We start from the raw sequence: 14,120 nt of genomic DNA on the forward strand, positions 1-14,120 counted from the left end.
ATCTCCTGCAGAGGAGGACTATTTATATTTATATATTTTATAGAAATATATTTATTTACAAATATATTTATAAATAATACATATAACTTATTTATAAATATAATTTATATTATTTATAAATATTTATTTATAAATATTGTAACAGTAACTGGCAGTTGTGTTGTGCAAAGCCACATTCATGACATTATTTTTTCAGCCTCGTCAGCAGATCCCTGAAGATCTGGGATACAGGCACAGCACCTGCAGCACCTGCAGCAAACAGCCAAAGTGTGTGTTTACACCAGGTGTAAACTGCTCTAGGTCCTCAGCTGTGTGTTTCCCTACTCTGGGCAGCCCTTTGAAGCCCAGCAGCCCCTGCTCTCTCCCCAGGTACAAGGCAGGAGCCTCTGCTTTCCCAGCCAACAACTCCTGAGTGGTTCCTCGGTGCTCCCAGGTGGCTGGGCTGGGATAACGTGTCCCTGTGGGATTAACGTGTCCCTGCTGCTGTGATTTCTCCCTGTGCTGTCCCCAGGAGCTGCTGCTGGCTCCCTGCAGCCTGCAGGACAGGGATCAGCGGCGCCAGGCCCTTCCCACAGCAGCCACAAAACCTGGGCTGAGGTTTTGAGTCCTCCCCAGAGCCTCTGAGCAAGGGATTGTTCCCAGAGAGTCACCACGGCCCAGGTCAAATAAAGCAGTTTATTTGGCATAGACTGAACTGCAACAGAAATTCCCGTGGAACAAAGCCTGGTTACACAAACTGAACGAGTGCAGTTTTGAGTCTCAGTTACACCTAAGGACTAAACAAGGTAAAAAAAGCACATTTCAGAGTCTCCCAGTCTGGTCCTTTCCATCCAGAGACACCGTGGCTCCCCTGATGCGTTGTACCTTTCTTCTTTAAAGAGATGTCAGCACAATTCCAGCTGTATTTTTCACTTGCAAGGAATTTGGTCAGGAAATCCAAAGAGATTAATCCACAGACTGCTCTTCCTATGCTGGTTGTACTTCCAAGAGCTCTGGGAGCCTGTTTTAAGGCTTTCAAGTTGGGTACGTGACCTCGTGCATCCAATAATTAAAATGTTGATAAATGTTGAGTGAGGAAGGAGGGGCTGAGCAAGCTTTTCCTTCATCACTCATGAGCTCCCCGTTAGGCTTCCTCAAGCCTGGTTTAAATTCCACAAAAACAAAGGTACAGACAATACCAGACGAAATTAAACAGTCAAACACAAATTATACTGATCAGAGTCACTGAGGCTGGCCGGAACACACAAATCTGCTCTGTGGTACGGAATAAAAGTGAGGTTTTACACTAGGAAACAGCATCTTGCAGATCATGTCAAAAAATGCCACTGTCTATGAAACCAGCACTAAGCATTTCACAACATGCCATTAGAAATGCTTCAACAGCTAAAAAAGGTTTGATTAAATGAGGACTTTCCTAAGTTTATTCTTTAGGATCCAGCAAAACATCAGCAATTCGTGTCAAAGAAAAATACTCTCTGCTTGTTATTCCTGCATGACAGTGTCATGACCTAGAAGTTATTTACTCCAGTTATTCCCCATAAATATTCAGATTTTATTTACAGGTTTCTCTAGTCTTTTAGAGATCTCCTTTAAGTGTTTTCAAAGATGAAGCTGAAATTACCTTCTGTAGTGAATGAGGTAAATTAAAAAAGTGTTTGCTCTACAATATCTACACCTGGTGCTTCACTTCACCTTAATTTTTGTTTTAAAGACCAGGAGAGGCACCCTTTGAGGTTAATCACCAGTCACTGTTACCTGTGGAGAAGTAATTTCAATACTAGAGAACTCTTTTAGAAGACAAAAATCACACGTCCTGCTTTTAATACTGCTGATCCAATTCCAGCTGGCCACCCCTAAAGCACATTTCTCATGCTCTGTGGAGTGATTTATAAATTTCATCTGTACACTTAGTACTTATTAAGCTTTGACACAGTGTCAGAACTGAAAAGCTTGACTCGATTTGGATGTCAAGTCAGCAAGAATTAGTTTTGAATGACAGTGGCTAAAATGCTGAATGTGTGCAGGGCTGTTTTCCCCTCTGGACCTTCCCACCTTGCAGCTGTCCTGAGTAAGGAGATGTCCCTGAGCCATCACGTGGGCCCAGACAATTCCTCCCTGGTAAATTATGGATCAGGGAGCTGGATGCCAACACAGCACCAAAGCACTCCCAGCTCTCACACACCTTTCCTGCTCAGCTCAAATGACCTGGGAATTCCAGCCTCTCCTTCCTAGGCAGCAGATCTCAGGAGCTGAACAGGCATTTAATTAAAAAACCCCTTCAATTCCAATGTTTCTGAGCATTGGAATTCTGCACCTGCCCGAGGAGTGTTCACATCAAAGCCAGCAGGGTAATGTGAGGTAGTAAAACCAGATGCTCTCCTGGAGTCAGTCTATATTTAATGGTACCTCAGGAATTTTAATTAATGAGGAAGACAAAAGGAACCGATGTGACTCTTCAATGGAGAAAAGAGAAAGGAAAAATAAAAATGCAGGTGACCAAAAAGTGATCAAAGCTTGGCTACAGAATATGGTTCTTATCATGTTTATTTATACTCCCAGCTGGGGCTGCAGCCATCCCCAAAGCACAGCAGCTGCAGTGCTGCTCAGGCTCAGCTGTGGCTCCAGGTCCCCTCTGCAGCAGCATAAATAAACCACACGTCGTGGGCAGTTGGATACATGATACTTTCATTCATTAAGGATGATGACCTGCTACAGTTTCCACTTCATCTCACAAGGCTTATCCCTAATTTATGAAAATAAAGCATATATGTTTTGTACATTTTTATATATATATGTATAAATATATATATAAAAAATACACACTGCCAGGCAACTTCACACACATGCACACGCACACACACATGGATATTGTACACAGCCACCCAGGAGCAACGAGTCTGATATCAATATTCTACTTTGTGTACACACACCCTACGTCTAGGAAGTAAGAAAATCCCTTTTATGGCAATTCTGCAGGCAGAAAAATCAGTACAAAATACTTTGTTGTACAAAACTGCATTTTTTTTACATGATCACCCAACATGGTAACACATCCCTCAGTAATGCACTACACCCCTACAAGGAAAAAGAATAATCAAATCTTTATACAGTTGTAAAAAAAAAAAAAAAAAGTAAGCTGCTCTGCAACCTTCCTTTGCTAAAAGTTAGACATTACCCCATCCTAGCAGCAGATTAATAAATAAGGATTAAATAGTCTATTATACAAAGCCATACCCAATGGCAGATTTAAAACCAAAAAGCTTTGCAGATACTTTCACTTCCTACACAAATCTTTGTTTTATTAAGAATAAGACTCAGTATAAAACAGGGCAACAGCCAGCACTAGATCTGTATCTACAGAATAAAAGGAAAACCCAAGGGAAGGGAAATATTTAACAGTTTATGGCACCTTTACTGCAGAACACGTTTCAAGGCTCTGTTTCCCTAGAACTAACAAGTAAAGGGCTCTTTATCTCAGCTTTTATTAAGCAAACTCGACATAACCAACCACACAGTGGCAAGAGACAGAACCAGCTGTTCCCAGCTGCAAAAATGGATTGGTTCCACCCCAAAGCCCAGCACAGCTCGGGTGCCAGACAAGGAGCAGCCAAGTCCCGGTTTCCTGGTGCTCCTGGCTCCCAGTTCCCTCTGCTGCCTGGGCTGGGTGCTGCTCAGTAGCTGTTCTCATGTCCAGCCAGGATGTAGAGGTTGCTGTGAGCTGTGGGGTTTTCTGTGGGTCTGCTCTCCAGCACAACCACTCTGCAACCAAACACAAATGGATCCACGGTTAGGGGCAAGGAACAGCTCCTGGTGTAACTCCTGAGGGGGAAACTCAGGGGTTTCTACAGGTTGGGCACAGAGGTTCTCCCAAATATCTTGGGTGTTTCCTTCTTTAACCAGTTCCCTCCTTTTCCACCATCACTTCTGATAAAAACACTCAAGGACAAGATATAGTGGAAGGGTTGGAACTGGATGATTTTAAAGGTCCCTTCCAACCCAATCCATTCTGTAATTCCATGATCCCATCATCTGCAGCCCAAATGTTTATCCCTCCTACATCTTCTGATAAGCAACCTCAACAATTCTCCCTCCCTCCCAAATATTTATTATCACCTCATGGGTTCACAGGGATCACTGAAGCCCATCTCTGCCCTTGTCCTGCTGGATCATGTTCCTGTGGCCACTCTGGACAATGATTCTCCCCCTGTCTTGGCACACTGACCACTGCTGGACCTTGACCATCAGCTGCTGTGGTTGGGCCCTCGAGCTCCCCTCTCCCTCCCAAATGCTGAGATTTCTCTGCACCAGTTCCTGCTGTTTTTAGGATTAAACTTGTCTCTGCTTTTTGTTTTCCTCAAAGAGTTTCCAAATGAAGTCTCTGTCCCTGATCCTCACCTCTGCACTCAAGCAGTTCTGGAGTGATCCAAGGTAAAAAGGAGATCCACATCTCACTGGAATGGCAGGAAAACTCCTGCTCCATTTGTACAGGGATGGAAAATACAAACCAAAGGGTCTGGCAGTTCCAAGGCCAGATGAGGGAGCAGAAGATCAGGGTTTTGAGAGCAGGAGGTGTTCAAGGCTCTGAGCCACCTGCTCTGGTGGAAGGTGGCCCTGCCCAGGGCTGGAACAAGAAGAGCTTTAGGGTCCCTTCCAACTCAAACCAGTGTGAGATTCTGTGGCTGAAGTGATTGCTGCACTCATCCCTGTCTGTTCCTACATTTATCCCCCTGGCTGGCTGAGAATCCACAAGGGAACAGGTCCAACCTGGAGCCTGGGGCAGCTTCTGCTCAGGCTGCAAACCTGGGCACAGCTGCACCTCTCCCCACCTGTGCAGCTGGAAGGGATCACCTGGATCTTATGGAAAATGTGTGGATTTGGATCCCTGGGACTAAAACCTGAGTTTGTTATTTCCTGACCAGCCAGGGTAATTCCCAGCTCACCAGGACAATCCAAAACCTGGAGCAGGCTTTTCCAGAAGTGCACTGGGCACCCTGCAGGCCCAGAGCATCTCTCCTCTCTCCCTGGCTCCTGGTGCCCACAGACAGAGCTGGGCTGGGCTGGAAGCCAGGCCCAGCTGGGAACTAGAAAAGCTGGTTTAAATAAAACAAAAGGTTTCTGTTTCTGCAGGGGGATTACCTGTCTGAGCCCAGCAGGCGGAAAACCCTGGTCTCATCAGATATCTCCTGGGTCACCTGCAGAAAAATGCAGATATTCAGATCCATTTCAGCAGCACAAGGGAATTTATTGGTCAGAGTTGGAAGAAAGGAAACAATCAAATGCATTTTAATGCAAAGTGCAGGACTGAAATATATAAATTGATGTTAAGCATTGTGGAATGTGAGCATTCTCACTTGGGAAGCAGAGATGATGCCTCAGGTTTAGCTTTTGTATTTTCACATTCTGTGCTGCTTTAGTGTGAGGGTCTGGGCTCCATATCAGGGGATGCTGAGCTCTGTGCACAGAGCAGGGAGACAAAACAATTCCTGCTCCAGCTGGGCACCAAGGACAAATGATCCAAACCTCAGCCCAGGAGCACAAACCCCGTGGGCTGGAGAGAGAAAAACAAGCAGGGTGGGACTGCAGGGGCTAAAGCTGGAATGGGACAATGAACTGCAAGGTGCAAATGGAGCAGAACTGATCCCAGGGAGAGACCCCGTGCCCGGCCGTGCATTTTGGGGCCATTTTGGTTCATCTTGGGTGCAGGCCTGGCTGGGCTCTTGTGCTGCCCAAGGTGGATGCATGGAGGAGATGCTTTGAATCAATCCCTGCTTTATTCTGGAGCTCTGCCCAGCCTCTGCTCTAGGGCAGCCTGCACAAGGCATCAGAGAGAGAAGGCAAAAAATCCAGTGGTAAATAAGGAACAGGAGGAATTCAACTGGAGAAATTAAACTGGAGATCACTTACTTCATCTGACTTGAAGCTCTTGCCCTGCATGCCATGTTTCCAGAAGGCCAGCACGCTGTCCTGAAGGCACACTGCAAAGCAGGGACACATCACACCCCATTCCCTGCAGCCCTGTTTGCCTCTGGAGAACCCCTCAGGAAGTGTAAAAACAAACACTGCCAAGCAAAGCATGTGGGCTGCTGGAAATGACACATCACCTGAATTATTACAGTTATTTCCAAACAGATGAATGATGGAAAATGGGAGTTTTCCATTCAGGGATGGAGAGAGCACAGAGCTGCCAGCTCTGAGTGATTTAATTCTGTGATTCTGGGAGTTTATGACAGCAGAAATTCTTGTTTGACAACTACAATTTAAAAAAAACTCCTGTCCTAGTCTAAAGACAGCAGCTTGAGAATTTGATTCAAATATTATTACCCTGACGATTAAAAAATGGATGTGCTATTACTTGAAATAAAATCTTAACTTTTAGAAGGCTAACACAGATTTATGTATTACTAAACCACTTTTTCCTGCCCAAGTTTTGTTCTCATTGCTATGGAAATGACCAGAACCCAGTCAGGCTTTCAACAGTGAGTTCTTAAACCCCTGAGAGACCCCAGAGCAGCAAATCACTCACCCACTGACTCGATGCAGAAATCAAAGCTCAGCTCAGAAGCCAACTTCTTGCTTGACTTCAATTTCCCTTGTAAATTCACTATTTTCACAAATTCTCAAGAGAAAGAGAAAAATCAGCATTAAAGCCCACTGCTGAAAAGGATTTAATTGCAAACTACAAATTTAACCTTTCAGGCACAAAGAAATATCCAAATTTAACATCTACAGCATTTGCTAAAATGAACCCATCTTTGTCTCAAAATAAATACAGAAAACTTTGTACACTTGGGGTGGTTTTACACTGACAGAGTGATGCACACATGAAGAGACAAAGTGGAATTACAAAATCCAGAATGAAATCCCACTTATCCAATCTATCTTTTTGGAAATATTACAACACAAATTAATAATGTAGGGAGGGGAAAAAAAAAAAACAACCAAACTCGTGGTGAAGCTCAAATCAACAACTGTGGCAACCCAAGTTATGCACGAGGTGTGGTGAGTTAGCCAAGAGAATTTTGTGTTACTCACTGTCCAGGCAGACCAGGACAGTGTCTCTCTCCAGCTGTGTCACATGAATGGCATCCAACTGCTGATTGCCTGGAGAAAAAACCAGATTATTTTATATTTTATATCACTATTTTATATTTTATATCACAACAAGAGACTCTGCTCCCCCACCAAGCTCTTTTCACTCTGCTATTCTTAGTCTGATTTTTTATTTTGTTGTTACTCTGATTTTTAGAGGCTCCCAGAATGTTCTGGGAGAAGCACAAAGCTCTCTGTTCAAAGCAGGTATTTAACAGAAAAACACAACTTTTACTGGATAAAACATATTTTATGCTATGGTTCAGCACAGCTTCTTTCATAGAGAGGCACCACAATAAACAAAAGGACTTTTAATTCCTAAAACCCCACTCTTTTCCCATAAATCCACATCTGGAAAGATTTTTGTGATGATAATAAACTAGTTCAAGAGATTTTTTTCCTGGTTTTTACTAATGAAGTTGTTCCTACAGCAATATTTAAAGGTAAAAATGGACATCCAACAAAGGCAAAGGAGAAAAGCAGCTGCAAAATATCAACCAGGTCTTAAAAATAACCCAAATCTTTGCTTTTTAAGAGCCAGCTGAAGATAACAATCCTCCCCCAAGGGCTGGAAGATGGACAAGAATCCATTTCTGGGAGTTGTTATGCAGGAAAGGAGGGCAAAGAACAGGATCCCAGGAAAGAGCATGGAACCACAAAGGAGAACCCAACCAGCAGGGTCTGCTTGATGTTTAAGGGAATTTAGAAAAGGTTTTTTGTTTTGAAGGACAGTTTGTGCAGATGTGGGGCAGGTCAGCACAACAGAAAATCAGGGAATCAGAGAATAACTGGGATTTGAAATTACCTTAAATCCCATCCCATCCCATCCCATCCCATCCCACCCCTGCCATGGCAGGGACACCTCCCACTGTCCCAGGGTGCCCCAGTGTCCAGCCTGGCCTTGGGCACTGCCAGGGATCCAGGGGCAGCCCCAGCTGCTCTGGCAATTCCAGCCCAGCCAGGAATTCCCAATTCCCAATCTCCCACCCATCCCTGCCCTCTGGCACTGGGAGCCATTCCCTGGCTCCTGTCCCTCTGTCCTTGTCCCCAGTCCCTCTCCATGTGGGATCAGCTTCCACCTGCTCCAGGCAGAGAAGCTGCCAATGCTCAAGGCTTCCCAAAGCACTCTAGGGAAGGAATTCCCACCATCCCCAGGCTTTCCAAAGCACTCCAAGGAAGGAATTCCCACCATGCCCAGGCTTTCCAAAGCACTCCAAGGAAGGAATTCCCACCATCCCCAGGCTTTCCAAAGCACTCCAAGGAAGGAATTCCCACCATCCCCAGGCTTTCCAAAGCACTCCAAGGAAGGAATTCCCACCATCCCCAGGCTTTCCAAAGCACTCCAAGGAAGGAATTCCCAGCACTCCCAGGCTTCCCAAAGCACTCCAAGGAAGGAACTCCCACCATCCCCAGGCTTTCCAAAGCACTCCAAGGAAGGAATTCCCACCATCCCCAGGCTTTCCAAAGCACTCCAAGGAAGGAATTCCCACCATCCCCAGGCTTTCCAAAGCACTCCAAGGAAGGAATTCCCACCATCCCCAGGCTTCCCAAAGCACTCCAAGGAAGGAATTCCCACCATGCCCAGGCTTCCCAAAGCACTCCAAGGAAGGAGCTCCCACCATGCCCAGGCTTCCCAAAGCACTCCAAGGAAGGAGCTCCCACCATGCCCAGGCTCCAAAGCAGCGGAGGAGGGAGCACGGGCTCACCTGCCCCGATCTCAGTGAACCAGGAGGAGGCAGAGTTGAGGTTGATTGTCTCAAAGTGCACCACCTGGCCGGGCTCCGTGCCCCGCGAGATGGCCACGCACACCATGGGGTACTCCTGCTCCGGGATCACCAGCATCTCAAACACGTGCAGCGGGCTGGGCAGAGGGAAGTCAAAGTGCTGCCAAAACAAAACAGCAGCTCTGGGTTTGTTTCTACCTTGGGATGGCTCTGCAACAGCATGCACAGAGTGGGAATACACAGAGAATATTTTTACCCATATTATTTGTAGTTATATTAATATTATTATATTTATATCAATTATATTCCTATTAATAAAATGCATTATAAGTCTATTTAATAAAAGCTATTTAATATATTAATTGTATACTATATGTAACACTTATATATATTTATAGAGATAATATATATTATATATAATATATAAAACAGATTAATTTATAAATAAATTCATCTATATTTAATAAATGTATAAAATCTAATATATTATGAGTATAATTATATTTACAGTAACTCTATTTCTATTATTAAAATATATAATAAATCTATTTCATAAAATATCTTTAATAAATTGATAATATATTATATATAGTATATATAATATATATCATGTATATAATCAATATAATATAAAATAAATTTCTTAAAGATATTTTAGATATAATTTTATATATACTTATTTCAGATATATTAATAATATATTATTATATATTATTATATTAATAATATACTAATTATATTATATTACATTACATTATATTACATTATATTATATTATACTATATTATATTATATATTTATAAATACATTTACTTATATTTAATAAAATATATAAAATAGAAAATATATTTATATAAATATTATATTTATATTATATTTGTATTATATAATAAAGTTAGAGTATATTTATAAATATACAAAGCATACAGAGTATACTCTGTATATAAATATTTATATTGATTAATATTATTAATAAATAATATTAATAATATGTATTAATATTAATAATATAAATATTTATTAATATTATTGTATGTCACTGTATTATTGTGTATTGTACATTACTGTATTATTGTGTATTACTGTATATTTATGAATTGTATATTTCTATTCTGTATACAGAGTAGAAATTTTGTATATATTGTGTATATATATTGTGCATTGTATATTACTGTATTATTGTGTATTCCTGTATATTTATAAATTGTATATTGTATATTGTATATACAGAGTTTTCCCTGCTTTTGAAGCTGGGCAGAGGTGGATCATGGTGCTTTATTGCCAGTGCTGGGCCTGATCCAGCATTGAAATAACTTTTCTATTACTTAAATCATTTCACTCACAAGATTTTCTGAGTCAAAATGTGTCCAGCCCGATTTTCAAGTGCTCCCAACCCACAAATGGCACCAGACTGGGGTGCACTTTCCACCCCAAACCCTGCAAAGGTTATTTCACCAACTGCATAATAATTCAGCTGCACCAGAAGTGAGTGCTTACCTTTATTAACATGAATTTCTGCATTGGCTCATACCACTGGAGCAGAACAATTCCAGACTGCAATGCACCACACAGGTACTTGTGGCCTGTGTAGGGATTTCGTACTACAGAAAATAAAAAAATGCCAGAAAACAGTCATTTTTAAAGCTCTGCAAGTTCAATTCATACTTGGAAAAAAAAAACCAAACAAACAAACAAAAAAACCAACCCTACAGCTAACTTTACATCTGAGTTAAGAAACTGCATTATAAAACCATCTCATGGCAGGATTAGGCTTGGAAGGGACCTTAAAACCCATCTTGTTCCATCAGTTTCCCACCAGCTGCCTTCTGGCTTCCCATTCCAACATCCCCAGTGATTACCATTGTGCCACATTCCAGAAAAATTCAATTACAGTTTTAATTAACAACCAGCTGCATTCCTGGAGTCCCAGTTCAGAGGCTGAGAGGGCAGAAAAGCTGCAGTGCCTCTCCCTGGGGCTGGAATAAATCCCCAGGCAGGGAAGGTGGGAAGTTCTGGGGAGCTCTGACAGCTCATGAAATACAAGAACCAGGGTTTGGGAGTGGCTTTTTAAGCTCAGCTGGACACAGTAGCAGCCTGATTTCAGGAATGATTTGTAAATGTGGCTGTTGTGGGCATTTTAGATGAGCTGAACAGGATCTCCAGGCATGCAGCTTTATGTTTATAATATTCAGATTTATATCTATATTTATAATATTTGAATTTATATATTTTAATATATAATATACATGATATATTTTATATTTATACTTAATATTTCTATTTACAATATTTATATTTCTATTTTAGGGGTGCAAAGGTACAATCTGCAGATGTGGTACTTGGGGATGTGGGTTAGTGCTGGGGGAATGGATGGATGATCTCAGAGGCTTTTCCAGCCTTGGTAATTCCAGGATTCTGATTTCACACAGCACCAGGGAAAGGACAGGACAAATCCACAACTTCCAAATCTTTAACTTTGCCCTTCAAAGTACACTTATGGCTCTGTCCTCCCCAAGCTGCCTGAATTTTTATTCCCGATCCTTTCCTGGTGGAAAATATTCAATTTTCCTCACTACAGGTTGGCCCTGGGTCACACCTTGAGGCAAGGTGACAAAGCAGAAATGCTGTTTGTGGGTGTGCCAGGCTCTGGGAAGGATTTAATCCCAATCTCCCATCCATCCCTGCCCTCTGGCAGTGGGGATCCCCCTTGGCCTGGCACTCCCTCCCTTGCCAACAATTTCTCTCCATTTTTCCTGTAGCTCCTTCAGGCACTAAAATGCCCCAATTAGGTAATTTTGGAACATCTTCAGGCTGAACCACCCCAATTCCCTCAGCCTTTTTTCTGAACAAAGAACTCTTAATTTTATTAAAAAGAAATGAGTTTCAGACATGCCACGGCCAGGGGAACAAACGGCAAAGCTGGATTTGTCTGCTCACCTATACAGCATTTGTGGCATCCTTTTGTGTCAGGGATCTTGGTTGTTAAGGCAAATTTCCTGGAATAATAATAATCACCAAAAACTGCATTAAGAACAGATAATGGGGCCCTTCACACACCAACTCAACAGCACCAAGACAATTTATGGCTATTTTCACTTATTATAATTGTCTTTAAGTGAAAGGTTTGTACCTTGGTAATATTTTGTCAGGAAATCTGTGGGTTTGAATATGAGCAGCTAATCCTGTTTTTTTGGCTTGTTCAAACAATGCTATTAAATTATGGGAGTAGAGCTGGAATGTTTTCCCTGCAAGAGAGAAAAGCACAGTTGACATCTCAGCCATTCCTCCACCACAGAACTGGTCAGGAAAATGCAAATAAGGAAAAAATTACCTTCTGCAAACAGGTGTCAGGTAGGTCAAGTCCAGATATGAAGAGAAATAAATCAAGATAAAAATAATAATGAATATAGAGATAAGAGCTTATTTCATTACATTTAGTTTTATGCAATTATTTTTAAAGGCTGTCATTACAAAACAACAATAAATTATAGGAAATAAATAATATATAGTGTAGAGTATATAATAGTATATTGTATATAATAGTACATAGTATATAAATAAATAATATATATTATTATATAGTATATAATTTATATTTATATATTTATATATTATAGTATACAAAAATATAAATATATAAATATTTTATATATAATTTTTATATATATTTATATATTATAGTATATAAATATATATATTTATATATTATTATATACCATATAGTAGAGAGCATATATACTATTATATACCATATATTATAGAGTATATAAATATACTGTTACATAGTGTAGAAATAAACAATCTTTTTATATTATAAATTATACTATAGTATGTTTATATATAATATTATAATTTATATTCTAAATTATTATAAATAATATATTTATATTCTAAGTTATACTTTAAAATATCTAAGATATTTTCTTATTGATAAACCAAGACAAGTGTTATATGAATCCTGCATGTTCAAAGGCACAGTCCCACCATCAGCCTCCATGGCACAGTGCCTCATTCCTGTCTGGAATGTTCTATTCCAGGACAACTGACTGCCCAGGAATCAGGAAAATGGCTGGATCAGCAGGACCTGAAAGGCACCTCATTCTCCTTCAAAGGGACACAGGTCTTGTTTTAGGAGCACAGAATCCCAGAGTGGTCTGGGTTGGAAGGGACCTTAAATCCCATCCCATCCCACCCCTGCCATGGCAGGGACACCTCCCACTGCCCCAGGGTGCCCCAGTGTCCAGCCTGGCCTTGGGCACTGCCAGGGATCCAGGGGCAGCCACAGCTGCTCTGGCAATCCCAGCCCAGCCAGGAATTCCCAGTTCCCAATCTCCCACCCATCCCTGCCCTCTGGCACTGGCAGCCATTCCCTGGCTCCTGTCCCTCCATCCCTTGTCCCCAGTCCCTCTCCAGCTCTCCTGGAGCCCCTTCAGGCCCTGCCAGGGGCTCTGAGCTCTCCCTGGAGTCTTCTCCTCTCCTGACTGACCCCAAACCTTGCATTCAGTCATGATTTAAATGTTTTTGTTTATTTCTAGCTGCAATCATTTCCCCTGTACTGAACTCACCTGACAGGGACATCAGGGTGTTGTTGATAACGTACAGCCAGGTGCACTTTCGAGGGAATAACTGGAAAAAAAGAAGAAAATTCCATTAATAGAAACCTACAGGAATCTTTACCTGAGATTTTCTCTGCTTGTTCCACATCCACCACCATTCCTGCAGGGATCCACACTGGAGAAAATCCCATCTTCTTGTGTATATCCTTACTTAGCCCTGCACAGACAGACCAAGGAATACCAGAACAAGTGTCCAAGGCCAGGCTTGGAGCTGCCTGGGACAGTGGAAGGTGTCCCTGCCATGGCAGGGTGGCACTGGGTGGGATTTAAGTCCCCCTTCATCCCAAACCATTCCATGATTCCAGAACACTTTGTCCCATGTGCCACTCCCAGGTGCAAAGTAAGAAAATAGGTGTAGGAGAAAGTGTGGACAGAAAAAATCCAACTGGTTGGACACAAAGCCTGAGTATCTCCCAGCAATTTTCTGTTTAACAAAATAGCTTTGGGTATATTCAGTGTTTCCAGTGAAAAACCACAAATGGAATAAAAAAGATCCTTCTGGCACTGGGAGATGTTAACCCTAGACAGACAGGAAGGTGTCTGGAAGACACAACCAGAATCAGAAGTTGGAGAAACACTTCAGAAAGTGCATTTGCAGGGGAGAAATCAGCAAATGGATAAAAGGAAATGTGGGAACAAGAGGTGTGGCAGAAACCTGTGGGGTTTGAGGTGGTCCCACCTGACCTCTGGC

The 14,120-nt window shown here is 41.8% G+C and overlaps 1 protein-coding gene across 1 annotated transcript in view; it reads right to left on the bottom strand.

Moving 5' to 3' along the window:
* Positions 1 to 661: 661 nt before the first annotated feature.
* Positions 662 to 14,120, bottom strand: part of MAP4K5 (mitogen-activated protein kinase kinase kinase kinase 5) — a 66,148-nt gene continuing 52,689 nt past the window's right edge. Inside the window, exons 22-32 of the mRNA XM_071426086.1 lie at positions 13,379 to 13,439; positions 12,145 to 12,147; positions 11,944 to 12,058; positions 11,751 to 11,809; positions 10,311 to 10,414; positions 8,796 to 8,973; positions 7,033 to 7,101; positions 6,524 to 6,616; positions 5,905 to 5,975; positions 5,137 to 5,192; positions 662 to 3,759 (exon numbers count right to left, since the gene is read on the bottom strand). Of these exons, the coding sequence (XP_071282187.1) occupies positions 3,672 to 3,759; positions 5,137 to 5,192; positions 5,905 to 5,975; positions 6,524 to 6,616; positions 7,033 to 7,101; positions 8,796 to 8,973; positions 10,311 to 10,414; positions 11,751 to 11,809; positions 11,944 to 12,058; positions 12,145 to 12,147; positions 13,379 to 13,439 (897 nt within the window). The 3' untranslated portion in view covers positions 662 to 3,671. The remainder of the gene's footprint in view (positions 3,760 to 5,136; positions 5,193 to 5,904; positions 5,976 to 6,523; positions 6,617 to 7,032; positions 7,102 to 8,795; positions 8,974 to 10,310; positions 10,415 to 11,750; positions 11,810 to 11,943; positions 12,059 to 12,144; positions 12,148 to 13,378; positions 13,440 to 14,120) is intronic.

The sequence above is a fragment of the Agelaius tricolor genome, unplaced genomic scaffold (genome assembly GCF_023055355.1).
Source record: "Agelaius tricolor isolate 1412-34295 unplaced genomic scaffold, bAgeTri1.0.p SCAF_5, whole genome shotgun sequence".
Taxonomy (NCBI): Eukaryota; Metazoa; Chordata; class Aves; order Passeriformes; family Icteridae; genus Agelaius; species Agelaius tricolor.